This window comes from Podarcis raffonei, chromosome 3 (genome assembly GCF_027172205.1).
Source record: "Podarcis raffonei isolate rPodRaf1 chromosome 3, rPodRaf1.pri, whole genome shotgun sequence".
NCBI lineage: Eukaryota > Metazoa > Chordata > Lepidosauria > Squamata > Lacertidae > Podarcis > Podarcis raffonei.
In genome coordinates this window covers 118314385-118341669 of record NC_070604.1, presented here as the reverse complement: position 1 = coordinate 118341669, position 27285 = coordinate 118314385, and the positions used below count along the sequence as shown (strand labels likewise).

The 27285-nt window shown below is 48.5% G+C and overlaps 1 protein-coding gene across 1 annotated transcript; it reads left to right on the top strand.

Moving 5' to 3' along the window:
* Positions 1-1636: 1636 nt before the first annotated feature.
* On the top strand, positions 1637-21459 carry FDFT1 (farnesyl-diphosphate farnesyltransferase 1). The gene is made up of 9 exons (XM_053383730.1): positions 1637-1760; positions 3508-3625; positions 8242-8339; positions 13137-13320; positions 14573-14701; positions 15370-15561; positions 18831-19007; positions 19612-19764; positions 20866-21459. Exons 2-9 carry the CDS (start codon positions 3524-3526, stop codon positions 21085-21087), a joined length of 1257 nt encoding a protein of 418 aa, XP_053239705.1. The 5' UTR covers positions 1637-1760; positions 3508-3523; the 3' UTR covers positions 21088-21459.
* The last annotated feature ends 5826 nt before the right edge of the window (positions 21460-27285 follow it).

Below are 27285 nucleotides of genomic sequence, written 5' to 3'. Positions count from 1 at the left end.
ATAAGAGCCAACTCCTAGGAGCCTCCAATCAAATATTTGAAGGGGACATCCTCTAGGGTTGCCACATTTCAAAAAGTAAAATTCCTGACACCTGCTAAAAAACCCCACCAAGATTGTTAAGTTTTTTGGGGTAAACAAACACAAATTGCTGAGCTTTTTTTTCAGAATCCTAACCCGAAAATAGTGATTTGGAACTGCTTTTCCCATCGCGTTGCCATACATCCAAACTTTCCTGACATTTTTACACCCAAAAACCAGGACATGTCTGGAACTTCATGTTATCAATTATATGCAGGGTGGAGTTTACCTCCGCTGCAATATTTTATTCAAGTTGGCACCCCTGGCCGTAAAACATGGGCCATCCTATAGCATTGCATCCTCAGTATTGCACATTATAGTCCCCTTTTCACAATGGTGATCATAATAATAGCAATATCGCATATGCAGTTGTTGTTGTTGTTGTTTAGTCGTGTCCGACTCTTCGTGACCCCATGGACCAGAGCACACCAGGCACTCCTGTCTTCCACTGCCTCCCGCAGTTTGGTCAAACTCATGCTGGTAGCTTTGAGAACACTGTCCAACCATCTCGTCCCCTTCTCCTTGTGCCCTCCATCTTTCCCAACATCAGGGTCTTTTCCAGGGAGTCTTCTCTTCTTATGAGGTGGCCAAAGTATTGGAGCCTCAGCTTCCAGATCTGTCCTTCCAGTGAGCACTCAGGGCTGATTTCCTTCAGAATGGAGAGGTTTGATCTTCTTGCAGTCCATGGGACTCTCAAGAGTCTCCTCCAGCACCAGAATTCAAAAGCATCAATTCTTCAGCGATCAGCCTTCTTTATGGTCCAGCTCTCACTTCCACACATCACTGCAGGGAAAACCACGGACTTTTGTTGGCAAGGTGATGTCTCTGCTTTTTAAGATGCTGTCTAGGCTTGTCATTGCTTTTCTCCCAAGAAGCAGGCGTCTTTTAATTTCGTGGCTGCTGTCACCCTCTGCAGTGATCATGGAGCCCAAGAAAGTAAAATCTCTGACTGCCTCCATTTCTTCCCCTTCTATTTGCCAGGAGGTGATGGGACCAGTGGCCATGATCTTCGTAGCAGTAACTCAGTAGCAGTAGCGCAGCTTAATTATCAGGTACCCACGAGGCGAGATTTAGATTGCACATAACACAGATATTCCTGGCTGTTTGTGAACACACGTCACGTTTCCTATTGCACCATCGCCTCTAGATATATTGCACCATTGCCTTTGTGCTTATTTGCGTGTCTCTGCGTTCACCCTTACTCGCCCCACAGCGATCCTGGGGGTCACACGCAACCTTTGCAAGGATGATGGAACGAGGAAGAAGCGGCGGCGCAAGAGCGAGCGGGCGCGCGCGCGGCCCCTTTAAGGAACCCGGCAGCTCGCGAAGCCCCGCCCCGCCCCATCTTCACCCATGCCGCCTCCGAGCCAATCCGGAGGCGCCGAGCGGCCGTCACGCCAGCCCCCGCGACGGCCTCATTGGGCGACGCGGCCCTGGCGCCAGCGCCGCGCGGCCACCGGGCTGCCTACCGGCCCTCCGAGCCGGGTGCGGCGCCCGCTGATTGGCTGCTGCTAGGGGACGGCCGTTGAGGGGACAGGAGGGGAGGGGCAGAGGAGGGAGGATGGCGATGCGCTTTCTTCGGGGCTGCCCGGGCATCTCGGCAGAGGAGGCTGTACGGGCGGGGAGGGAGGAAGAGGAGCCGCCAGGGACTCATAGGGACTAGAAACCCTTCCAAGGAGACGGTAAGAGTGGGCAGGGGGGTGCAGATGGGGCAAAATAAGAGGTGGGGAGGAGGGAAACAGCGGGGTCACAGGTAGGTAGGTAGGTATGGGGAGGGAACACCTCATAGGGACTAGAAACCCTCCCAAGGGGACGGTAAGGGTGGGCAGGGGGAGACAGATGGGGCAAAATACAGCAGGGGCAGGGCGGGGTCACAGGTAGGTAGGTAGGTAGGTAGGGGGAGGGAGGGAAGACCTCATAGGGACTAGAAACCCTCCCAAGCAGACGGTAAGGGTGGGTGCAGATGGGGCGGATTAAGTTGGGAGGGGTGGGGGCAGGAGGGAAACGGCAGGGTCACAGGTAGGTATGGGGAGGGAAGACCTCATAGGGACTAGAAACCCTCCCAAGGGGACGGTAAGGGTGGGTGGGGGGTGCAGATGGGGCGGAATAAGGCAGGGGCGGGGTGGGAGGCAGGAGGGAAGCGACGGGGTCACAGGTAGGTAGGTAGGCAGGTAGGTATGGGGAGGGAAGACCACATAGGGACTAAAAATCCTCTCAAGTAGATGGTAAGGGTGGGCGAAATAAGGCGGGGGGGCGGAGTGGGGGGGAGGAGGGAAACAGCGGGGTCGCAGGTAGTTAAGTAGGTAGGGGGAGGGAAGGGAAGCCCTCATAGGGACTAGAAACCCTCGCAGGAAATGGTAAGGGTGGGCGGGGGGGTGCAGATGGGGCAAAATAAGGTGGGGGGAAGGAGGGAAATGGCAGGGTCACAGGTAGGTAGGCAGGTAGGTATGGGGAGGGAAGACCTCATAGGGACTAGAAGCCCTCCCAAGGAGCCGGTAAGGGTGGGCAGGGGGAGACAGATGGGGCAAAATAAGGCAGGGGGCGGGGTGGAGGCAGGAGGGAAACGGCAGGGTCACAGGTAGTTAGGTAGGCAGGTAGGTCGGTATGGGGAGGGAAGACCTCATAGGGACTAGAAACCCTCCCAAGGAGACGGTAAGGGTGGGCGAAATAAGGTGGGGGCGGGGTGGGGCAGGAGGGAAACAGTGGGGTCACAGGTAGGTAGGTAGGTAGGTGGGGGAAGGGGAGTGGGGAGACCTCATAGGGACTAGAAACCCTCCAGGGAGGGTAAGGTTAGGGGGACAGAGAAGGAGTGAATTAAGCCGGGGGGGGTGGGTGGGACAGAGGAAAATTACAGGATCACAGGGAGGGAGGGGTGGGAAGACGTAATAGGGATTAGAAACCTCCAAGGAGGGTCTGGGTGGGATGGTGCAGAGCAGTGTCCTAAGTTGGTATATAGGTAGGTAGAGCAAGGGGAGGGAAAGATCTCATAGGGACTAGAAACCACCAGGTAAGGTAAAGCAGGAATATAGAAGGGGCGAATTAAGGCAGGTGGGAAAGAGAAACACAGCAGGATCATAGGTAGGGAGGGATTGGGACGACATCAAAGGAACTAGAAACCAGGGAGAGGGAGGCTTAAGGGTGGGTTGGGATCTAGAAGGGGGTGAATTAAGTCAGGAGACAGGTGGGTGGGAAGAAGAGTGGGTAAAAAGGAAAGTAAAAGGTGAGGGGAAGGCTAGAGTAGGGGAATGAAGCCAGGTGGAGGAGGAGGAGGAATAAGAAATTGGGAGTGGGAGCGGAAAAAAGAATTAAAAGGAGAAAAGGAAATTGTTGGTTCCAAAGGGTGGAGAAAAAAAGAGGGATTTGGGGAGAAGGCTGGGCAGGGCAGGTCCTCATTAAATCTTATCGCTCTGTACACCCACAAATTGACAGGTGAGACTGGAAGCTGATGGAGCTGTTCAAGAGATGGCTGGGCCACCCAGAGGAGCTCTATAACCTGGTGAGGTTTAAGATGGGAGGCTACAAGACGGTGATGCCCAAGATGGACCAGGTGAGTGAGCGACAGTGCACTGTGTTGAATGGGTGTGGAAAGAATGGGTTGTCTTGTTCCCTGGTTTTTAATTTGCTTGTTCCCTGGTTTTTAATTTTGCTGGCTTGGAAGGCCCTTAGCTTGGTGGTTACAGTGCCTGAAGTGTCCCAGGGTCGATGCTCAGTGTCTCTTAAGCAGGACTGGAAATGTTCCCGTCTGAAACTCTGGAGAGCACTGCCAGTCTCTGATGGTTCAGTATCTTGTTGCTCCCAGCGGCCAAAGGACCTTATAGGCCAAAAGACCGCATAGCAGCCAGCCAGACACTTCCAGGAAGCCCATCATCAAGCCATTAAGGAAATTGCATTCCCACAATGTTTTTCCCGCCCTCCAGCAACTGGCATATTAAGTGATACTCTGCCTCTGAACATGGAAGTTCTATTTAGCGGTGCTGCCCAAACATCGTTTGGGAAGGGGCTGTAGCTCAGTGGCGAAAACATCAGCTTGGCATGCTTTTTTATTGGATTGGTTGTGACTCTCCTCGAGTCGCTCATGTTCGGGCACAAAAGCAGAATAAAAATATTTTTTTAATAGATAAAATAGACCGGTAATAGAAAAAGATGGAGATGAGGAGTTGTTGTATGGGGTGTATGTCTTATTTTCTCTTTTCCCATTCTGTTTTTTCCTGCTCCATGCTTCTACTTTGTCAAGGGAGTGAGAGAAGAAATAATGGTTTCAGAAGGGGGGGAGGCCTGGAGAGACTCTGAAATCTGTAAATTATTTTCAGACATATTAAAACACGACTTTAGTCTATTAATTGCAGCCGTTTAGCCAGAGACAATGGATTCATACTGTTTCCCAAAGTCCACAGTCTAATGTCAGACATGCAGGATTTGGAGCAGGGGAGGCAGGAACAAAGACAGACAAGAAATAATTGGAAAAAATATTAATTTATAGCAATCAAATAAAATGCTATATTGTGAAATTACGGTGCCAGACAGGTCTTAAATTGGACCATCACTATTGGTTCATGATATGACGAAGCATTCTTGCACCTTAATTATGAATTGCTGCCTGTCAGATTTTATGAAAGGTATCAATTATATTTATTATGACTTTATATGTGCAGTCAACTTGCCTGTCCTCTGGACAAATGGTTTTGTTCCGTTTTCTTCCTTTCTCTTCCTTTCTCTCTTCTTTAAAGCGAAAAGCCCTTTCCCCCCACCAAATATCTCCAGCAGGATCTTGGGCCAAATCGCACTGTGCTGGAACTGCTGTTTTGGAGCACTTGATGGAAATTTCTTCTTGTAGTAGCAGCTGGGTGGGGGGCTACTTTGAATGCCAGGTGCAGTGAGGTGCGATCCAAACTTTCCTGCACAACTCCCTCGCCTCATTGCTGTTTCACATTGCCCCAAATTCTCCAAGAAATCTTTGAAAATGGAAGGCAATTAAGTAAAACCCTTGTGGTTATATTTATTTTTTATTTATCTGCTGCACTTATTTCTTGCATTTTTGCCGAAGCTTTTTCCTCCAAGGAGCTTAATGTGGTTCTCCCCTTCCCCATTTAATCTCCACAACAAGGCTGAGGTGTAGGTTAGGCTGAGAAGCAGTGACTGGCCCAAGGTCATCCAGTGAGCTTCATGGCTGAGTGGGAATTTGAACCCTGGTCTCCCAGGTCCTTGCCCAACACCCGACCCTCCTGCTGCTAGTTCTTTCTGATGATTCCAGAGCAGAAGATTTAATTTAAAGAGAAAAGGCAGGAATTGTGCATTCTCCTTCTGCTCATAGGATGTGCAGAGTATCCACACACCCATTTCCTTTAATGTGGGGCTACATTCCCTTTCCGGGGGGAGGCCCAAATGCCAAATGGGTGGGGGCAGAAGCAACAAATATACCGTATTCTTTGCTCTATAAGACGCACCAGACCACAAGACGCACCTAGTTTTTGGAGGAGGAAAAGAAGAACAAAAATATTCTGAATCTCAGAAGCCAGAACAGCAAGAGGGTTCGCTGTGCAGTGAAAGCAGCAATTCATCTTGCTGTTATGGCTCCTGGGATAGCTGTTAAGCCTGCATTCGCTCCATAAGACGCACACACAGTTCCCCTTACTTTTTAGGAGGGAAAAAGTGAGTCTTATAGAGCAAAAAATACGGTAATTTCCCCCTTTGCATGGTAAGCAACTTTTACAGGCACATTTCACAGACCACTCTGCATCCTTCATCCAGGCAAGTCAAAGGGGGTTTTGGCCAGACCAAAAAGGAACACAACCCTTGGGTTGAGTGGGCCCACTGGCTGGGGAAAGCCTTGGGGGCCAGATTGAGAGCCACGTTTAGCACACACACCCCGGGGTCCGAGGTTCCCCAGCCCTGCTTTTAGTGCAAAGGGTTAGCTGGCCAAGGTCTGGCTGAGTCCCAGGGCTGGCTCTGTGTCTGCAGGGTTCCCTGGCAACTTGCCAGTCTGTGCATCCTGGTGGGAGCAGCTGAGACTGGGGACCCGCCATCATGTCCTTTTCCCACAGTGCTCCAAGGTGATGCCACATTGGGTGCTCTGGGATCTTGTAGGAAATTTGAAACTCTGTGAGTGTGACTCTGTGGACCCAGCCACTGCTAGCAGACAGTAGGTGTGGGAGCTTCCTTCATCTGAGGATCACAGGACGGTTTAGAACATAAAAATACAAAAATAGTAACAAACAGTAACACACACACCCTCTTTAAAGGCCAGAGATGGTTTAATTAGCCAGAGGCCTGGGAGATGAGGAATGTTTTCCCCGGGCGCCTAAAGATATACAATGAAGGTGCTGGGCAAACTTCCCTGAGGAGAGCATCCCACAAGCGGGGAGCCACCACAGAAAAGGCCCGTTCTTGTGTTGCCACCCTCCAGATCTCATGGAGGAGGCACACAAAGAAGGAGTTCAGATGATGATTGCGGGGTTCAGGGCAGTTCATACGGGGAGAGGTATTGGAGCCCGGGAATGCCCCCAGGGTGCAGATGTCAGCCCTGCTGAATCCTCTCCACTAGGTCTTTGTGGGGCTACCTCTCTTGTCATCCGTGTTCACTTCTGGTGGTGTGTATATTTCTGTGTGCTCGCACAATGATGGGAGTTGAAGGCCCAAATCACAGATTTCCTCCCCCCCAACACTGGGTTCATGAGACGCCAACATTTAAGTGGAGCAGTTGGCATCTTGACTCTGAAGACAGCATCGCTGAACAGCTCTGGCACTAACTTGGCAAGTAGGAAAAGCCAGCAGGGGACTTAAGCCCTAGGAAAGTAAGTGCCAGGAAGCTCAGAGGGACTTGCTTCTCAGCAAAGACACAATCTTTAAATAAATGTTATTAAATTATTTCAGCACATAACTAATGAACCATCCCACCCTGCTCCTAGAAGCTGGTGTTCAAGCAATGCATACAAAGCAACAACCAAATAACTCAACTTCTTACGCCGGGCTGCTATTTGGATAAAAGGCGATACTCAGTTTAAGTCAAGCAAAAAGTTTTATAAGGCTGTTTTCGTTATTAGCCGCATATTCAATACTGTGCCAGGCAAAACCATACCTCTTCTACCAGGCCTTTGGCTAATTTAGCAAACTAGGACATTTTAAATTCGGCATGGGTATGGGGAGAAAACGTTTGTCATGTCTTTCTGTGATTTTTTTATACTGAAATCTGCCCCCTGATCCTAAGAGGAAGGACAGCATAGAAATTTAGCAAGTAACAATCGAAATAATAAAAGCAGTGTCGTTAGGTTACGCAGGAGTCTCCATGCGCTCCAAGACGCGCAAACGGTAAAGCCCAAGTGCTGTTTAGTGGTTAAGGCGTCGGACTAGGACCCCGACCGCGTGAGACCCGGGTTCAGGTCCGCACGCAGTCTCTCGCCACTCGGAGCCTGACCCACCTCGCGGGGTTGGTGGTTGCGAGGATAACGCCGGGAGCAGGAGAAGAACCTCCGGCTGTTGGGGAAAGGTGGGAGATTCGAACACGGCAAGAAACGAGATGGCAATTTAAAAGTGCCTAGGATCGCGCTGTGGATCCCGCTGCGCTTTCGTGGCGTGGGGTGGGGGATCTCTTTCCCCTTGAATGAAGGGAAAGGAGGAGGAAAGGAAAAGCTGGAGTTTGTTTCGCCCAGGGCGCTTTTGCAAAGAGCCTGCAGGGAGCGCTCGGGGTTGGTTAAGTCGGCCAGGCGCGGCGCGGCGCCCGGGGAGGGAAGGAGGCGGGCCGGCCTCGGCTGTCTTCCCTCCCCGCCGAGGGAAGGGGCGGTGGGTGTGTCCGCTTCCCCTCTGGCTGCGCGCGCCCCGGATCCTTTCCCCCGCGCCCATGGCACGGGGCCAGGCGGGGGCCGCGCTGCTGGCCCGCTGAGCCGTGCGCCCGGGCGCGCCCCTCGTTCCCTCTCCATGGCCAGCGGCCCCTCCAAAGCCGCAACCTCCCTTTTCAAGCGTACTTTGGCCCTTTCCCCGCCCCGTGCTGGAGGAGCAGCAGGAGGATCGGGGCCGGGCGGCGGCTGCAGCAGCTGCTGCTGGGCCGGGGGCCGGGTGCGCTCGGCGTCCGGCCCGCACCGCCTCCAGCAGCCCCAGGCTCCGCCGCCGCTGGCTTCCCGGGGGACCCGTTTCCTGAGCGCGCCGCCGCCCTCTGTGCTCTTGTTGCAGGACTCGCTCAGCGACAGCCTCCGCCGCTGCTACCAGTACTTGAACCAGACCAGCCGGAGCTTCGCCGCCGTCATCCAAGCCCTCGACGGGGAGCTGCGGTGAGTTCCCCGGGGCCCGGGCGGGTGCGGGGCGCAGGGAGCGAGGGGCGGGCAAGCTTGCACGCTTGCTAAGGATGGAAAGGGTTAACTGCGTTGGTCTGGCAAGGAAAGGGTTAACCGTGCGTGTGCACGGGTTTTGTTATGGCTGCAAGTTTCGTGGGTTTTTCCCCTCCCCTTGGGGGAGGAGTGAAATCCGAATCGAAGTCCTGTGCCAGGCAGTGCGCTCCGAGTGATCGCGAAAAAAAGAAGCTTTGCTCCTGTGCTCCGCTTGGCACCGCCTGCGGGGCTGGAGCCTGGAAGTTTCAGCGTTGCAAAGCGTGGGTAGGTTTTCCTGCAATCTGGCGACCTCTTGCTAGACTACAACTCCCACCAGCCCCCAGGTGCTGAACATGCTGGCTGGGGAGCTGAGAGAGTCCTAAACTCTTCCGGAGGCACAAGGTTCAGAAAGGCTGGCTTGTAATACTGTACTCTCCAACATTTCTCTGATGAGCACAATTCAAAGTGTTGGTGCTGACCTTTAAAGCCCTAAACGGCCTCGGTCCAGTATATCTGAAGGAGCGTTTCCACCCCTATCCTTCTACCCGGACACTGAGGTCCAGCGCTGAGGGCCTTCTGGCGGTTCCCTCCCTGCGAGAAGTGAGGTTACAGGGAACAAGGCAGAGGGTCTTCTCGGTAGTGGCACCCACCCTGTGGAACGCCCTCCCACCAGATGTCAAAGAGAACAACAACTACCAGACTTTTAGAAGACATCTGAAGGCAGCCCTGTTTAGGGAAGCTTTAAATGTTTGATGCATTACTGTATTTTAATATTATGTTGGAAGCCGCCCAGAGTGAGTAGGGAAGCCCAGCCAGATGGGTGGGGTATTAATAATAATAATAATAATAATATATTATTATTATTGTTGTTGTTGTTATGTACCCCAGCCACTCTTGGCAGCTTCCCGCATATATAAAAACATAACAAAGCATTAAACTTCCCTATACAGTGCTGCCTTCAGATGGCTTAGGGGTTGGCTAACTCCACACCCTCTAACATTTCTCTGATGAAAATAGAGACCATAGCTATCAACTTTCCCCTTTTCTTGCGAGGAATCCTATTTGGAATAAGAGAATTTCCCTTAAAAAAAGGAAAACATTGACAGCTATGATAGAGACATGTTAAGGAAAATGGGGACATTCTGGGATCAAATCAGAAACCAGGACTGTTTCTGTAAATCCAGGGACCCTTGGAAATATATAGAATGGTCAGAGGTTTTTATTTATTATTATTTATTAAATTTTTCAATAGAGGTTTTGCCATTGCAGTTCCTGCATTGCAGGGGGTTGGACTAGATCACCCTTAGGGGTTCCTTCCAGCTCTGTGGTTCTGTGTAAGGCAGCCTTTGCTTGGTTGGGCTGTTTTCTCCATTGACTGCCCAGGGCTGTCAGCTCTGACCAGCAATGGCTCTCCCCAGCAGATGGTGGGTGTTGCACCTGGGTCCTTCTGCATGCCAAACAGCAGTGCCCTTAGCATGGAGGGAGGTCCCAGAGCATGTGCTCTGCTTGCTGAGCAGACAGCTCCTCCCCCAAACAAGGTTTTGGGTTGGCCTGTGAAATCAAGGGAACATCGTGGTTTGGCAGCTTCCACCAACTTAAAAAGATCCGATGTCCATTTCTTAGGAGGCGGTGAAAACGCAATTCCAGGAAGGAATTGCATCTGGCTTAGCCTCCTGGTGCAATTCTCCTGGTGCAATTCTCAAACTTGTAGCATCAACCTTTCTTAAGACCATAAGAACAGCTTGCTCAATAAGCCAGCGGCTCACCTAGTCCAGCATCCTGCTTTCACATTTGCCTTTTGCTGGTGCAATGCCAGTCTCCTCTGGAGTAAGGATCTGGGAGCCAGCAGCATGCAGTCTAGCCCCTACTGAAATCTAGATTGCTTTTTTGTTGCTGTAAATATTGAATTGATTCTGTTAAATCGTTGGCTTTGGACCTCTTGGAATTCCCTGACATGCTCTGCATTTTGTCTATTTGAATTCTGAACGTTTGCTGTTACTTGCTCTGGGCCTGTGTCTTTCACAGCCTATTCTGGCACAGCACACACCTGTTGCATCTTAGCAAGTTCAAGATATTCTCTGAGCTGCCCTTTGTATCACCGCAAACGGTCCTCCTCCTCAGCCTTGTTTTATGGGTACACATGGATTTGCTCCAGAGCAATTAACTTTAATTTAGTCGTCTCTGAGAAAGAATGAAAGGCGAAGTGCAGACAATGACTCCGTTCCCTATACATAGCGGAGTGTGTGTTTGTCTGCGTGGGGTAAAAAAATGCAGGAGGTTTCTGCAAATTGCTTCAGCCAGACTGCAGAGGGTGACCCAGTCTTGCTGCCCATTTAACAAGCTGGTGCAGTTAAATATATCAAAATGAAGTGTTTCATCCAGGAAAGTGGGGCTGATCTGTGATCGTAATAGCAAAGAATTGGACTGCATTTTTGAAAGTTAAATAAGATAAGAATATATTGTCCAAAACCGGTTTGAAGTCCATATCGCCATATCAGTTATTGACCTGGCAATATACAGTGGTACCTTGGTACTCGAACGGCTTGCCTCCCGTACAAATCGACTCCCAAACGCTGCAAACCTGGAAGTAACTGTTCCGGTTTGCAAGTGTTTTTTGGAAACTGAACGTCCGACGCAGCTTTCATTTGAGGGCAGGAAGCTCCTGCAACCAATTGGAAGCCACACCTTCGTTTTCCAACGGTTTCCAGAGTCGAACAGAATCCCGGAACGGATTAAGTTCGAGAACCAAGGTACCACTGTATTGCGAATCATGATGTGTGCGTGCAACAATCACCATGCGGGAAAAACCATGAAGCCATCCAATGTTTCTCTCAGTTCCTGCAGCCTCTGTTAACTCTGCTGGCTCATATCTCTCAGGGGCAGCAAATCACAAGAGCAGGTCTTGGCAAAAGTCACAATACAGGAAAAACCGTGAAGCTAGCCAATGCCTCTACATAGCTCCATCCTTATTTCAGACATGGTTATATATCGGCATATTATGATGTTTAGCTGGTTATAGATCATGATGTTGAAACTTAGATATCAACCAGCCCTGTGCGCTGCCTCCACAGTCAGAGGCTGTCTGCTGCAGAATTCCAGTTGTGGAAACTGCAAATGGGTGGCATGGGTGGGCCTAGGACCCACAAACCTACAGGACCGCCTCTCCTGGTATGCCCCGCAGAGGACCTTAAGGTCCACAAATGACAATATTTTGGAGGTCCCAAGTCACAAGGTGGTTAGACTGGTCTCAACTAGGGCCAGGGCCTTTTCAGTACTGGCCCCGACTTGGTGGAACACTCTGTCACAAGAGACTAGGGCCCTGCGGGACTTCACATCTTTCCGCAGGGCCTGCAAGACAGAGCTGTTCCGCCTGGCCTTTGGTTTGGACTCAGTCTGACCCTTATGTTTCCCTCCCCTTATGGTTTTGATCTATGGGCTACTTTTAAAATGAGGCTGCATTTTAACCTGTATTTTAAATTGGTCCGTCCCCCCCCCATTATGTTTTTACTGTAATTTTTACTGTTGTTAGCCGCCCTGAGCCCGGCTTTGGCCGGGGAGGGCGGGGTATAAATGATTTTTATTATTATTATTAGTATGCTGCAGCCATGATGGTCTCTTGGATGGTTTCTTGGCTTCCCCGTAGGGGACAGGATGCCCAGACTAGATGGGCCCCTGGACTGATGCAGCTCTCTTTAGGTTCTGCAAGGTTGATGCTGGCACTCTTGAGTTGCACCGGGAGGCTAATCTGGAGCCGATACTCGGTTCCTTTATTTGCAGCTGTGTGCTGCAATCCCTCCTAATAGAAACGAATGATCCACAGAGCTTTCACGCTGGCTGAAGTTGCCGAACACAATGTTCTCTCTCTCTCCTCCTTGCCTTCCCATAATTTCATAGGCCAATCTAAGGCCTGGTTTGTGGGGAGGAGTGACCTCTTGGTAGCACATGCTTTGGGGAGAAGGGACCTCGCTCCGTGGTCCAGGCACCTGCTTTGTGTGCAGAAGAAGCCAGGTTCCATCTCCAGGTAGAAAGAGCCAGGTGGCAGGAGAGAGCTGCTGCCGGTCAGAGTAGAGTATTCTGTGTTGTGGGTGGATAGATGGCTACCAAACAGTCTTAGGTAAAGGTAAAGGGACCCCTGACCATTAGATCCATCTCGCTTTACTGGCCGAGGGAGCCGGCGTACAGCTTCCGGGTCATGTGGCCAGCAGGACTAAACCGCTTCTGGCGAACCAGACCAGCGCACAGAAATGCTGTTTACCTTCCCGCCGGAGCGGTACCTATTTATCTACTTGCACTTTGAGGTGCTTTCAAACTGCTAGGTTGGCAGGAGCAGGGGCCGAGCAATGGGAGCTCACCCCATTGCGGGGATTCGAACCGCCGACCTTCTGATCGGCCAGTCCTAGGCTCTGTGTTTTAACCCACAGCGCCACCCGCGTTCCTAAAACGGTCTCAGAGGCAGCCCTAAATAATATCCTGTCTCTTTAGGACCTATGGAGACATAGGAAGCTGCCCTTTACTGAGTCAGACCATCGTTCCATCCAACTCAGTTCTGCCCACACTGACTGGCAGCAGGGGGTTGGACTAGATGACCCTTAGGGTCCCTTCCAATTTGATTATTCTATTAGCTCTCAAGCAGGACTTTCCCAGCCTTTTTTGGAGATGCCAGGGTTCGAACGTGGGAAGCCACCTGCTTGCAAGGTGTGTGTTCCACCCCCTGTGCTAGGAGAGTCCTTCAGCTCAGACCTCTTTCCTCCTCGTCCTTAGCCATGCCGTGTGCATCTTCTACCTGGTGCTCCGAGCCCTGGACACGATCGAGGACGACATGACGATCAACCTGGAAACCAAGGTCCCCATGCTCCACAACTTCCACTCCTACCTGTATCAGCCGGACTGGAAATACATGGACAGCAATGAGAAGGACAAGCAAGTTTTAGAAGACTTCCCGACGGTTAGCAATTTGGCCAGTTGGTCTCGTGTTCATGCGGTCTTTTTAAGTTAGCTGTGCAAATCCTGACATTGCCAGTTTGCTATAGTATCTGCAAAATGGGTGCTTGCTGGCAGCAGATAGGAAGTTGGTTTTATGATGGTCTCTTTCTGAGCCATCTCTTCTCAAGGGAGTTTAGCAGCACTTTTAAGGTGCCGGGGGGGGAACAACAGTGTGGCCCCCGAATTCAATTAAGTGCCTCCTATGATGCTTCAGTCTTCAAGGGATAAACACAGGTCTTAGATGGGTCTAACTACTGCACGTTCTGGGAAGTTGCTCGCCTGATTGCTAAGTATTTGGACGCCTCTTGAGATATAGCTAAATTTCCTGAGAATGAAGAGCAGGTTTCCATGTGTGTTTGGATGCAGTTGGGTGCCATTTTGAGATGTGCAAATTTTGTTCTGGTTTTTTTTAAAAATCATTTTAAAGTGAAATCAAAATCCTTCCAGTGTTTCCATCTGCTTACAGTAGTCTTTTTAAATAGCTTATAAATTTTCCCCATTCTTTTGTAAAGTTTTTATCTTCTTGATTCCCGAGTTTTCCGGTCAACTTTGCCATTTCGGCATAGTCCATCCGCTTGGTTTGCTATTCTTCTAGTTGGGTCCCATCAAGATGGCGAGCTAGATCTTTCACAACTGACCTGATTTTAACCACTGGTTTCAAAACCACACTGACATTTTGGGTTTCTTAGAATTTGTGAGTAATGTCAGAGGCAAAGCTGCTGGTTCCCTATTAGTGCGAAGGCAAGATTCGACAATTGGTGTCTTGGAAAAGTTACGACATCAAATGCATCCTTAAAGTTGCGGCTGGACAATAATCTGGTCCTGAACCAAGGGGCGAGGGAGACTGTGGCCCTCTAGATATTACAGACTCCAGTTCCCATCAGTCCTAGTGAGTGATGAGAGATGATGGGAGTTGTAGTCCAATACTGTAGGATCTCCACCCCTGCCTTCAAGTTGCTATAATTCCTGGGCTCTTTGTCTGCAATCCCATAACCGCTTTCCCGGGAGCAAGCTCCACTGAACTGGATGGGACTTGACTTCTGAGTAGACCTGTGCCTACTATCAAACTGGTTACCCTTTGTCACACTGGTTACATTTTGGCCCTAGAAAGAGGTGTATAGGTCCGTTTCCCTTAAATGCAGAAACTTCATCCTTACCCTTGTTTTGAACTGGCTCATTTCGTTTCCTCCTGTCACTTGTGGTTATCGCCTTAGATCTCCTTGGAGTTCCGCAACCTGGCAAAGATATACCGAGATGTGATTGCTGACATCTGCCACAAGATGGGTCTGGGGATGGCTGAGTTTTTGGAGAAGAAGGTGGATTCTGAGAAGGAGTGGGACCAGGTGAGTAGACTTGGGAAGGGGTCCCCAGGGAATCTACTTGGGGCTGAAACCTGTGTGTTCAGGAAATGTGCCAAAATGGATCCAACTTGCAGTGTGGAATGTCCTTAATAGGTTTAGCAGTTGGCGGGCAAAATTGTGCGCCCCTTGCTCCTTGGGGTGTTTCTTATTCTTTATTGCGTTGTCCTGTTCCAATTGCTGCTGGCGGTTCCCTCATTGCGAGAAGTGAGGTTACAGGGAACCAGGCAGAGGGCCTTCTCGGTGGTGGCGCCCACACTGTGGAACACCCTCCCATCGGATGTCAAGGAAATAAGCAGCTATCCTATTTTTAAAAGACACCTGAAGTCAGTCGCACAGTCACACAAGTAGCTGAACTGCGTTCCACGCAGTCGCAAAAACAAATGAACTGAAAAGGCCTCAAAAACAAAAACGCAAAATAAATAGCAAAAGCAAAACAATAAGAAATTCTTTTGAGATTTACGCCGTAATGCTTTTTTTCATTGATGTGGAAAACTGGCAGTCATGTTTGTGCTTATGCAAACCCTCCCTTACCGTGTGCCAGACAAAGGAGGGAGATGGAAAGCCTCAAGTGCTGCAGCTCTTTTAATAAGTAGATTAAACAAAAAAACCCATGCTATAGCTAGGATTGATTGGTTGATTTCTCTCTCTAGTATTGCCATTACGTCGCTGGCCTGGTGGGCATTGGCCTGTCCCAGCTCTTTTCTGCGTCAAAGCTGGAAGACCCCATTGTCGGGCAGGACACGGAGCTGGCCAACTCCCTGGGGGTTTTCCTGCAGAAAGTCAACATCATCCGGGACTACTTGGAGGATGAGCTTGAAGGCCGGGAGTTTTGGCCCAAAGAGGTAAAGCAAGGGGCGACAAGAGAGAAGAGAGGGAAAGCTGTGACATTTGGTCCAGGGGATGGAGACCACCTGTTTTGATGGAACATGAGAAATGGGCCTTTTCCGTGGTGGCTCCCCACTTGTGGAGAGACTCGCCTGGCATATCTTTAGATGCCAGGCAAAAACATTCCTCTTCTCCCAGGCCTTTGCCTAATTAAACAACCTATGGCCTTTTAAACTCTTATGTGTGTGGCAGGGTATTGTCTTTATTTGATGATGATGGTGATATATAATTTATTTATACCCTGCCCATCTGGCTGGGTTTCCCCCGCCACTCTGGGTGGCTCCCAACAGAACACCAATATCAGTAATAAAAAAGCAACAACATCAAATATTAAAAACTTCCCTAAAAAAGGGCTGTGATACTATGGTATGTATTTTGTGGTTTTTATAAAATAATAAATAATAATTATAATAATTTTTATACTCCGCCCATCTGGCTGGGTTTTCCCAGCCACTCTAGGCAGTTTAAAACATATCTAAAAATAATAATAATAAATCAGTCATTAAAAACTTTCCTTGGGTGACGGGCAGTACAGAAATTTAATAAGTAAATAAAAGTAATAAATATATATACAATAAGCCTCCTCCCCACAAGGAACTAGATATGTAGGCTGTTGCTGGGTATTTTGATCTGCTTCTAGTTTATTGCCGAATTTATTTAATTCCCCACCACCTGCAACGTTTAAAATAGTTTCTTTTGGCTAGGTTTTTTGTTTGTTTTGTTTTTACCAATAATTGTATTGCTTTGTTCTCTTTGTATTTTTTTTAAAAATGATATTTATTCAAAATTTCAGAAATACATATATAAAAGAAAACAGAAAAATATAAGAAAAAACCCCAAAAAGATAAAACAAAAAGAAGAAAAAGAAAACACAATTCTCAAATTACATCTTTTCATCTGCTTGTTTCTTGACCTCCTCACACCTCCCTTTTTGTATTCTAGCTTAATACATTGTTTCAGCAAATTCTTCCCATATTTCTCAATTCTTATTTAAATATTGTGTCTTAACAGTCTGTCTTATTTAATTAACTCAACAAATCGTTTCCATCATTTACCATGTTCTGTTATTCAGTTTACCTTAATTTGTTTAACTTTATCTTACCTTAAAAGCTTCAAAATTCAAAATTTAAACCATATTTATACATAACTCCTTAAATCCTTAAATCCTTTTTACTAAAGCCAAATAATTCCTTTCCAACATTTCCCCTAATATTTCATTAGTATTGCACTAATTCCAAAAATAAAAAGAAATTCCCTTTATATAAACTCCCCCCCCCCAGTTTTTGTCCAACGTCCCTTCTTCCTGGTCTCGGGTTATGTCAGTCCTTTCTGTCCATATCCAGTTCATCAACCTGGTGACCTTATGTCCGAGGCCCTTAAGTCTCTTCTATGCCCCTTCTGCAGATTTTCTTCTTCTTGTTTGTACTTACACTCTTCCTTACCCTTTGTTGGTTTCTTCCTTAATTTCTTCCCTTTCTCCTTGAGGGGTAGGTCTCTGGGGGGTTCCAACCAGTAATAATCTCCGTTTTCCTTCCTCAAAGTAGCCCATTCCCCCCAGTCCCATTCCCCATCATCGTCATTATAATCCAAAAGATAGTCATCCAAAATATAATTGTCAACATGTTTCATAGTCCCACCAGAGTTAGGAGCCTCCTTAACTCCAGACACTTCCAAGCCCACTCCAAGTTCAATCTTCCAATACAGCAGCTTTTGCTCCTGCAGGGCTTCAGCTCTCTCCATTCGTGTTGCTTGAGATACGGTCACAGCCTCCTCCATCTTTAACTGCCCTTGGACTTGCCCAGTCGAACCAGTTTCCTGAATTGGTCCCTGTATAGTTTCTTTATGCTTGTTTCCCGTTAAGTCATATTCGCTGGCTACGGCAGTCATTAAGTCCAACTTCTCATTCATCAGATTTATCCTCTCCTGCAACTGCTCCAGCATAGCATTTGTCTTGCCAAGAGCAGACACCAAAACTTCCTCCCGAGACATTTCTGTTCAAGGTCAAACGACTGGTCCCACGATCTCAATCTCGCAGCTGTGAAGTCTCCAAATAAACTGCAGCAACAAACTGACAAGCTCCCTCTAGGGGACACAATTTCTATTTGTATCCATCTTTGAAACGTATCCAACAAAGGAAAGTTACTTTCGATTTTCGAAAACTTGGTTTCTTTAAAATGCAGAAAGCAGCATTGAAGTTAATTTGTTTCTCTTTCTTGACTATCTGTCAAAATGCTCCACTTTCAATCAATGGACCTCTCCATGAATTCCTGTCCTGACACCCCGTTCCCAGGTTTGGGGCGATGGAAACTTATTTTCCTTTACTCTCTCTCCTGCAAATTCCCCCCCCCCCTTTCTCCTGGTTCCGGGGGGGGGTGTTATTAGTTGTAAATGCAGGAAATTTCAATTTTTAGAACAACTTTCCCGGCTATTAGATTGTAAGGTTTTTGCTTCAGTCTATTTACAAAAAGCAGAAGGCGGACTTCCTGTTTAGACCTTCCCGCTTCGGTGCCTAATTCAAGAATTTCTTGGTCCAATTTTCCGTTTTTACTCACGGGTACTTGTTTAAAGTCCAATTGTCAACAGGAAAAAGTCAGCGCTCTCCGGCGATGGCTGTGCGGCTTCCCTCCGTGAAAGTAGCAGTCAGTTCGCAGCACCGCGCTGCTCACCCCACTTTGCTCCGGAACCCCAAAATGGGTTTCCCCGCGAGTAGGGGAGGCGCTTTTGGTGCTCTGCCGAACCCCACGTTCCCAGGCTCCTCCGCCTGGGATTTCTAGCGGGCCCCCGCCTTCGCCGCGGCGGGAAGACCCAAATTCCACGGAGCCCATTCCTCCAATCGGAGGAACTCCGCCATTCGCCGACAGCGCTGACCCGGAAGTGCTTTGTTCTCTTTGTAAACCCCTTTGAGGTTTGCTTTTTTAAAACTAAACAAAGAAAGTGGTGTGTGGATTTTATGAAATAAATATATAATAAATGGGGACAAAATGTATCGAGTCGGATAAAAACCAATCATTTAACAAAACTGGAATAAAATGAAAGTTGCAAACGAACAGACAGACACCACACAAGCTTAAATACGTAAGCAAAGAACTAGTGGGAAGAGGAAATTCTCAGGGCAGGGCTGCATAGCCACTCTCAGTTCACATCCTGCATCAACGGGGGTAAGACTAGATGACCGTTGGGGTCCCTTCCAGTTGTATGACTCTGATAGCTTCTCGGTATCTCCCAGGTTTGGAGCAAGTACGCGAAGAAGCTGTCTGACCTGACCAAGCCGGAGAACATCGACAAGGCCGTTCAGTGCATGAATGAGCTCATCACCAACGCCTTGCACCACGTCCCTGACGTCTTGACGTATTTGTCCCGCCTGAAGAACCAGAGTGTCTTCAACTTCTGCGCTATTCCGCAGGTGGGTAGGGGCGTGTGGCTTGCAAAGCTGTCTCCCGCTTCGGAGGTGCTCTTCTGTTTCCCTTCATCTCCCGTTAACAGGGCCGGATTCAGGTTTGATGAGGCCCTAAGCTACTGAAGGTAATGGGGCCCTTTATATGTCCAGCCGTCCTTTGTCAACAACAAATTGCCACTGTTTTTTGTGTTGAATATATGCTATATGTGGAAACAAAACAAAACAAAATTCCTTCCAGTAGCACTGTTTAGATTTGGGCAGCTTTTCTGCTGTACAGTCATACCTCGAGTTGTGTTTGCTTCACGTTGTGTTTTTTCAGGTTACAAATGTGCTAGTAAGCTTTCCTTTGCAGAGTGCTGTACATTGCTCTGGATTTATTTGTATCTAATGACCTTTTTTTAAAAAAAAAGCTTTATTAGAACAATACATACATTTTACAAAACAATAACAACAAACTGAAACACCAAAAACATCACATGAAGTTCAGATAACACAAGGGGATGAATGGAAGTCAAGAGAACATGTATCTAGTGACCTTTGATAGCCCAGAATCAAGCAGGATTGTTTTTGTGACTTCTCTTCTTCTCCCCCCTCCACTCCTGGTCCCCAGGTGATGGCCATCGCCACGTTGGCCGCCTGCTACAACAACCAGCAAGTCTTCCGGGGAGTGGTGAAGATTCGGAAGGGACAAGCCGTCACTCTGATGATGGACGCAACAAACATGCAGGCTGTTAAAGCCATCATGTACCAGTATGTGGAAGAGGTGAGTTCATGATCGCCGTAGGTTTTATTTCTGTGCCTCTTTTCCATGGTAGAACCATGCTCAAAGCGTCTTACGCCAACATACAGAATAAAATACAGCAACATTTCAAGGTAAGTTACAAAACCGGGGGCCCTGTGTGATCGCCACACCTGCTTTATTTGTTTTGAGGTGAATTTGCTACTAGTTTGTTGCTGTAATAAGACAAGGCTACTTTGCTTCTGGGACGCGGGCGGCGCTGTGGTCTAAACCACAGAGCCTAGGGCTTGCCGATCAGAAGGTTGGTGGTTCGATTCCCCACAACAGGGTAAGCTCCCGTTGCTCGGTCCCTGCTCCTGCCAACCTAGCAGTTCGAAAGCACGTCAAAATGCAAGTAGATAAATTGGTACCACTCTGGCGGGGAGGTAAATGGCGTTTCCGTGCATTGCTCTGCTTCGCCAGAAGCGGCTCAGTCATGCTGGCCACATGACCCGGAAGCTGTACGCCGGCTCCTGCAGCCAATAAAGCGAGATGAGCACTGCAACGCCAGAGTCATCCGCGACTGGACCTAACGTTCAGGGGTCCCTTTACCTTTACTTTGCTTCTGGTGTGTTAAGGCAATAAAACTTCGCTTCTGGTGTGTTGCTGTTATTAAACAATAAATACCGTATTTTTCGCTCCATAGGGCGTACCGGACCATAGGGCGCACCTAGTTTTTAGGGGGGGAAATAAAGGGGGAAAAATTATTTCCCCCCCAGCCAAGCTTCCCCCAAAAGCTTCCCCCGACCCCAGAACAGGTCCAGGAGCGGTGGCAAGATTGTGCGCAACCTCGCCACCGCTCCCAGAGCTTGCGGGGCTGGGGACGGGGGAAGCCCAAGCTTCCCCCGACCCCAGCCCCCAGAACAGGCTGCTATCCGCAAGCCTTGGGAGCCCGGCAGGAACTCCTGCCGCACTCCGAAGGCTTGCGGATAGCTGCCTGAAGCCTGCATTTGCTCCATAGGACACACACACATTTCCCCTTCATTTTTGGAGGGGGAAAAGTGTGTCCTATAGAGTGAAAAATACGGTAACAGAGCTGTTTGGATGAATGCTGCCTTAGTGAAAGCTGGTTCTTCTCTCCCGCAGATCCATCAGAAGATCCCAAGTACAGATCCTTCCTCCAGCAAGATACAGCAGATCATTGCCTCTGTACGATCCGTTAGCCTACCCAGCGGCGCCCTGGTCTCCCGGACCCATTACTCTCCCATCTACCTGTCCTGCGTGATGCTCTTAGCTGCGTTGAGCTGGCAGTACCTGAGCACCGTGTCGAAAGCCGCAGAGGAATACGTCCATACAGGCGACAACTGAGAGCAGATTTCCCAGGATGCCACGCCCTTCGCTGCGGGATGGAATATGCTGCTGTTATTATTTCCTTGGCCTTTGGGAACAGGAGAACTCATAGATGTCCCAGGACTGTTGGAGAAGGGCTTGGAATCTTGCAAATTAAAGTTGGAGCCAGAAGATTTCACCTAGGAAGCAATTACTTGCTAGCTTTGAAGCGTCTAACAAATTGCAGTTTCCAGACCTCTAATTTTTTCCTTCCTCTTTTGGAGGAACTGGTTACCGGCAAGTCTGTCATTGGAGTCAGTCTTAATATATTTTTCCTTCCATTTCTTTCTTGCAGACCCGTTTGGATCTGCGTCTTTTTTTGTGTTTTTGACATAGAGTGTTTTTTAAATAGAGTGTTTGAAGGTGCCTCTTTGTTGCTTGTGAATTTTGACAGTAAAAAGGGAAAGAAAAAAAATACTACAATGAAGCCTCCTGCTCTCTTTTTCTTCCGTTTTTATTCAAGTTGTTCAAATTCAGCGACCAAAGCAACACAAGAGTCCATGGTGTGGTTATCTTGAGTCGGGCTTATTTAGAAATCACAGCAAGTTCTAATATTTACCAAGGATTTACCCCAGCTCGTTTTAGAACAGGGCCTTCTCTGCAGTGACTCCCCGTCTGTGGAATGCTCTCCCCAGGGAAGTTCGCCTGGCGCCTTCATTATACACCTTTAGGTGCCAGGCAAAAACGTTCCTTTTTAACCAGGCCTTTGGTTGATCTTACTGACATCCAACACCCTTTTAGAATGTGGTTCTTTTCTGGAAGGATGTTACTGGGTTATTATTTTTGGTTTGATTTTATATGTTGTGGTCTTGTTTGTGAACCGCCCTGAGACCTCTGGGTATAGGGCGGTGTATCAATTGAATAAATAATAATAATAATAATAATAATAATAATAATAATAATTAATTAGCAGACCTTTGACACGTTTCTCCCACTACACACCCCTCTGGCAAACATTAAAGGTTAGATTTCTATATTGTAAGAAGCTAAGCTAAGGGATTTTGTGGTAGGAACAAAACACATATTGTGGGTGGCAGCCTTGTTTTCACAGTGGGAATCTGTTTTTACAGGATTCTTTGATGTGGAAAGTGGATTGCAAAATGCACACAACTGAAAGACATGTTCTTTGCTTCTGGTTGGTGCAAAAGCCTATAGAGTTTGAGGGTCAGCATTTGAGAAGCAGGTTCACTCGCTTTCGATCCTGCGACTGGCTTTGTTCTAAGATGCTCGAAGTTCCCAGGCATTGCTGGACTACAACTCCCATGATCCATAGCCAGCAGAAGCAGCAGTCATGTATGATGGGAGCGGTAGTCCAACAACATCTGGGAGACCAAGTTAGAGAACGCTTTAGACCAGTCTTTCTCAATCACCTCTTATTTGGAGAAGAACGTCTATTGTGTGTGTTCTCAAAAAGGTCTGAGGCCAGGCTGCTGAGATGGGGCCCTTTAATGAAAACATATTGGGGACAATCAGTAGAATGCATCATTGTTCCTAGGCAAGGGGCTTTTTTCTGTCCAGTAAAGGTAAAGGGACCCCTGACCATTAGGTCCAGTCACGGACGACTCAGGGGTTGTGGCGCTCATCTCGCTTTATTGGCCGAGGGAGCCGGCGTACAGCTTCCGGGTCATGTGGTCAGCATGACTAAGCTGCTTCTGGCAAACCAGAGCAGCGCATGGAAACTCCGTTTACCTTACCGCCGGAGCAGTACCTATTGATCTACTTGCACTTTGATGTGCTTTCGAACTGCTAGGTTGGCAGGAGCAGGGACCGAGCAACGGGAGCTCACCCTGTCCCGGGGATTCGAACCGCCGACCTTCTGATCAGCAAGTCCTAGGCTCTGTGGTTTAACCCACAGAGCCACCCCTGTCCCTTTCTGTTCAGTACATCTGGTCAAAACAGTCTCAATTTATTTTTTTTAAAAAGCAGCACAGAGTATTGATAGTCTTGGTTATTCCGCAACCACAGTTTGAGCACTTCTGCTTTGCATCTTCACTTCCTGGCCCATTTCCTCTAGAGCAGCCTTCCCTAGCCTGGTCCATGCCAGATGTTTCGGATTGCAGCTGCCCTGGCTGGCGCTGATGGTGTTGCTATTCACAACAGCTGGAATGCATCAGGCTAGGGAAGGCTGCTCCAGAGTAGACCTAGCAAACCTGTGGCCTAGCTGTAGACTCCCAGCTCCTATCTGCCCCTGCCAACATGGCCACTTGAGGCTTGTAAGCCAGCAGCATTGGCTGGTAACAGGTGCCCCAGGCCTACTCTAGAGGAAGCCCTCTTTCAGTACTCTGAACCATATCTATCCTGGCTCTGATCCATTTTATGCTTAATGGCGGTGTTTGTGTGCATGTGTTTTTCATGGGGGATGGGAGCCACTGGAGCCACTTTCCATAAGAAAAAAAATCAGCTTGTCAAACTCCCTTGGCTGCTTTTCCAGACCTTAAGTTTCTGCAAAATGTGGATCCCCTCGATCTTTGGTTTTTGACAAAACTTGGGACAGCTGCAGCTTCCCTTGAGAGTGCTCTGATTAGTTTGCCGAATATTCTATATTCTTGAATAGTGTACAGTGGTACCTCGCAAGACGAATGCCTCGCAAGACGAAAAACGCGCAAGACGAAAGAGTTTTCCGTTTTTTGAGTCGTTCCGCAAGACGAATTTCCCTATGGGCTTGCTTCGCAAGACGAAATGTCTTGCGAGTTCTTGAGAGTTTGTTTCCTTTTTCTTAAAGCCGCTAAGCCGTTAATAGCCGCTAAGCCGCTAATAGCCGTGCTTCGCAAGATGAAGAAACCGCAAGGCAAAGAGACTCGCGGAACAGATTAATTTCGTCTTGTGAGGCACCACTGTAGAACTCAAGCATTTCATAAGGGGAAAGAAAGTTGCTGTGTTACATAGGTCTTGGAAGAACCAGTCACTTGATGACGTGAGGGGGGGGCGGTTGCCCTTTGAACATCTTGCAGCTCAGGCCTTGAGTTATATCTCCCGGGAAGGTCAGGGGGAGGCCAAAAAATTTAACCTTCGGAGTAAAGAGTTTGTTGACTGTCTTGTCTGCGTGAAGATTGCTGAATCAGGCAAACACTGAACTTTTCCAACAGGGCACCTCCGTTTGTATCATATCCAGGCTAAGCTGCAACTGCACAAAATGTTGCAGTGCTGGGGAGATACTGTTCACACTCACCCATCTAGTAATTCCACGGGTGCTATAGATCTTTGCTAAAAAAACACAAAACCTCACCTATTTCCAGCTTCCTGACCCTACCTCTTAAGTAGTGATAAAGCATCTACTTCACATGCAGAAAAACCGTGTGGGCAACGCTTTGCCAGATGGACCAAATTGCTCTGACCGTACATAAAAGCAAATTCCCGTGCTTGCTCCCCAAGCCTCCTATGGGCTCCTCTCTTGGGCGTGCATTGTGGTTGTGTTAGCATCCACAACACATTGGCCAAAAAAAGGGGAAATGACAGCTTGTCTTTAAAGAGGAGAGTCTCTGCTTTGCTTTGTACATTTGAAGCACGCAGCAAGGAGCCACAATGATTACTAAAATACCTTTGCTGGAAGACCAACCTTCCTGTGGCAGGGGTTTTTGACTATTTGACCGCTTGGGTCCCTTCCAGTTCTACAGTGCTATAAGCTTTTTCTAGTGTTGAAAGTTTGTGTCTCTGTGTGTGTTGGGCTGCATGATGCCAGTGCCTTCTAATTCTTGGATCCAGCAAGGGTTAAAATACATTTCCCCCCACGCACCCCCACACTCTCTTCTCCCCAAACCTTATACGGTATAAGGTAAAGATAAAGTACCCCTGGACGGTTACATGGGGTTGCAGCGCTCATCTCGCTTTCAGGCCGAGGGAGCCAGCATTTGTCCACAGACAGCTTTTCGGGTCATGTGGCCAGCAGGAGTAAACCGCTACTGGTGCAACAGGACACCATGACGGAAGCCAGAGCGCACGGAAACGCCGTTTACGTTCCTGCCACAGTGGTACCTATTCATCTACTTGCACTGGCGTGCTTTCAAACTGCTAGATTGGCAGGAGCTGGGACAGAGCAAAGGGAGCTCACGCCGTCAGGGGGATTCGAACTGCCAACCTTCTGATCTGCAAGCCCAAGAGGCTCAGTGGTTTATACCACAGCGCACCCTGCATACGACATGAAAAGTCTCACATCAAATATAACGGATCTGTAGAAAGGACTTTACAATCTGAAAATAGACACGATCGTGTTCTTTTGTAACCCCAGAAAATATTTATAATAATAATAATAATTTATTATTTGTACCCCGCCCATCTGGCTGGGTTTCCCCAGCCACTCTGGGCGGCTTCCATAGAAACCAAAAAACACTAAAATATCATACATTAAAAACTTCCCTGAACAGGGCTGCCTTAAGATGTCTTCTGAATGTCAGGTAGTTGTTTATCGTTTTGACATCTGATGGGAGGGCGTTCCACAGGGCGGGCGCCACTACCGAGAAGGCCCTCTGCCTGGTTCCCTGTAGCTTTGCTTCTCGCAATGAGGGAACCGCCAGAAGGCCCTTGGCGCTGGACCACAGCGTCCGGGCAGAACGATGGGGGTGGAGACGCTCCTTCAGGTATATTGGGCCGAGGCCGTTTAGGGCTTTAAAGGTCAACACCAGCACTTTGAATTGTGCTCGGAAATGTACTGGGAGCCAATGTAGGTCTTTCAAGACCGGTGTTATGTGGTCTCGGCGGCCGCCCCCAGTCAAATTTTTTAAAAAAGCAACCCCATTGCTGAATTAGCCAGGCAAGGACCATTATTTATGACCTCTAAGTATGGGTTATTTGAACGAGAAAGGAAGTTACCTGTGTTGCGTGTGAACAAACAATATACTGCATCCTAAAGATGCCAAAGTCTGCAATCCCTTCTTCCAAGGAAACAAAACCCTCGGTAAGCATCTGGAACCACTGGAATCTTGCACTGATCAGAGATTGTTGGTGCTGCACAACACAGCATAAAGGCTGAAGTGGTCATTGCTTAATGAGCATAGTTGGGAAGGAACACAGAGATTGTGGATCAGAAACAGAAGTCGAAACCTAAAAGCAGCCAGTAGAGAGATTTCGAGTCTCTTCACTGCAGTTGCCAATAGACTTGCACAAGAGGAAGAACTTTCTGACAGAGCTGAAGTTGGGTGGCCATCTGTCAGGGGTGCTTTAGTAGAGATTCCTGCATTGCAGGGGGTTGGACTAGACCCTCGGGGACCCTTCCTACTAAGATTCTACGACTGATCAGATTGCTTGGCCTTTGATGAATTTGGGGCCCCTCTGTCTTGGAGGGACGCGGGTGGCGCTGTGGGTTAAACCACAGAGCCTAGGGCTTGCCGATCAGAAGGTCGGTGGTTCAATTCCCTACGAAGGGGTGAGCTCCCGTTGCTCGGTCCCCGCTCCTGCCAACCTAGCAATTCGAAAGCACGTCAAAGTGCAAGTAGATAAATAGGTACCGCTCCGGCGGGAAGGTAAATGGGATTTCCGTGCATTGATCTGGTTCGCCAGAAGCGGCTAAGTCATGCTGGCCACATGACCTGGAAGCTGTATGCCAGCTCCCTCAGCCAATAAAGTGAGATGAGTGCCGCAACTCCAGAGTAGGCCACGACTAGACCTAATGTTCAGGGGTCCCTTTACCTTTAAGATGTCTTGGACTACAGTTCCAACTGGGCTCAGCCATCACAACTGGAGCTGTGGTACAAAACAACTGCAGAAGGCCCAGTTGGTCAAAACCTGGCCTATTTCATACCAAACAGACCCCACCCTTCCAAGTGCAATGTGGTTCTAAAGCCTGAAAATGTATGTAGCCTCCCCCTCCCAAAATAGCAGTTCTAATATTCAGGCACAACCCTGAAGCACGTTCTTACCCTCAAAGAATTCTGGGCACTGTAGTTCGGCTCCTACAGAGCTACAGTCCCCAGCTACCCGCAACAAACTACAACGCCCAGAATTCCTTGAGGGAATGAATGTGCTTTAAAAGTACAGCATTTTGTATATGGAGCTCTGTAGTAAGGTTGGGGTTTATCATCACGCCAGTTTCTCCACCACCAGCAGCTCAGGCCGCAGGCATGCACACAAGACCAGGAAGCCTAAAACTTTTACCCCAGAACTGCTGCGTAATACATACCGCTTCCTAGGAAAACACAAAACCGTTTCTGGCCACCAGGGGGAAGAATAAGAACTTACTATATA

Excerpts from the sequence above, each read along its gene's own strand:
- FDFT1 (XM_053383730.1), top strand. The coding sequence starts at position 3,524 with ATGGAGCTGTTCAAGAGATGGCTGGGCCACCCAGAGGAGCTCTATAAC. Across the intron at positions 8,340-13,136 it reads GCCCTCGACGGGGAGCTGCG|CCATGCCGTGTGCATCTTCT; the intron begins GTGAGTTCCCCG and ends CCTCGTCCTTAG. Across the intron at positions 15,562-18,830 it reads GGGAGTTTTGGCCCAAAGAG|GTTTGGAGCAAGTACGCGAA; the intron begins GTAAAGCAAGGG and ends GGTATCTCCCAG.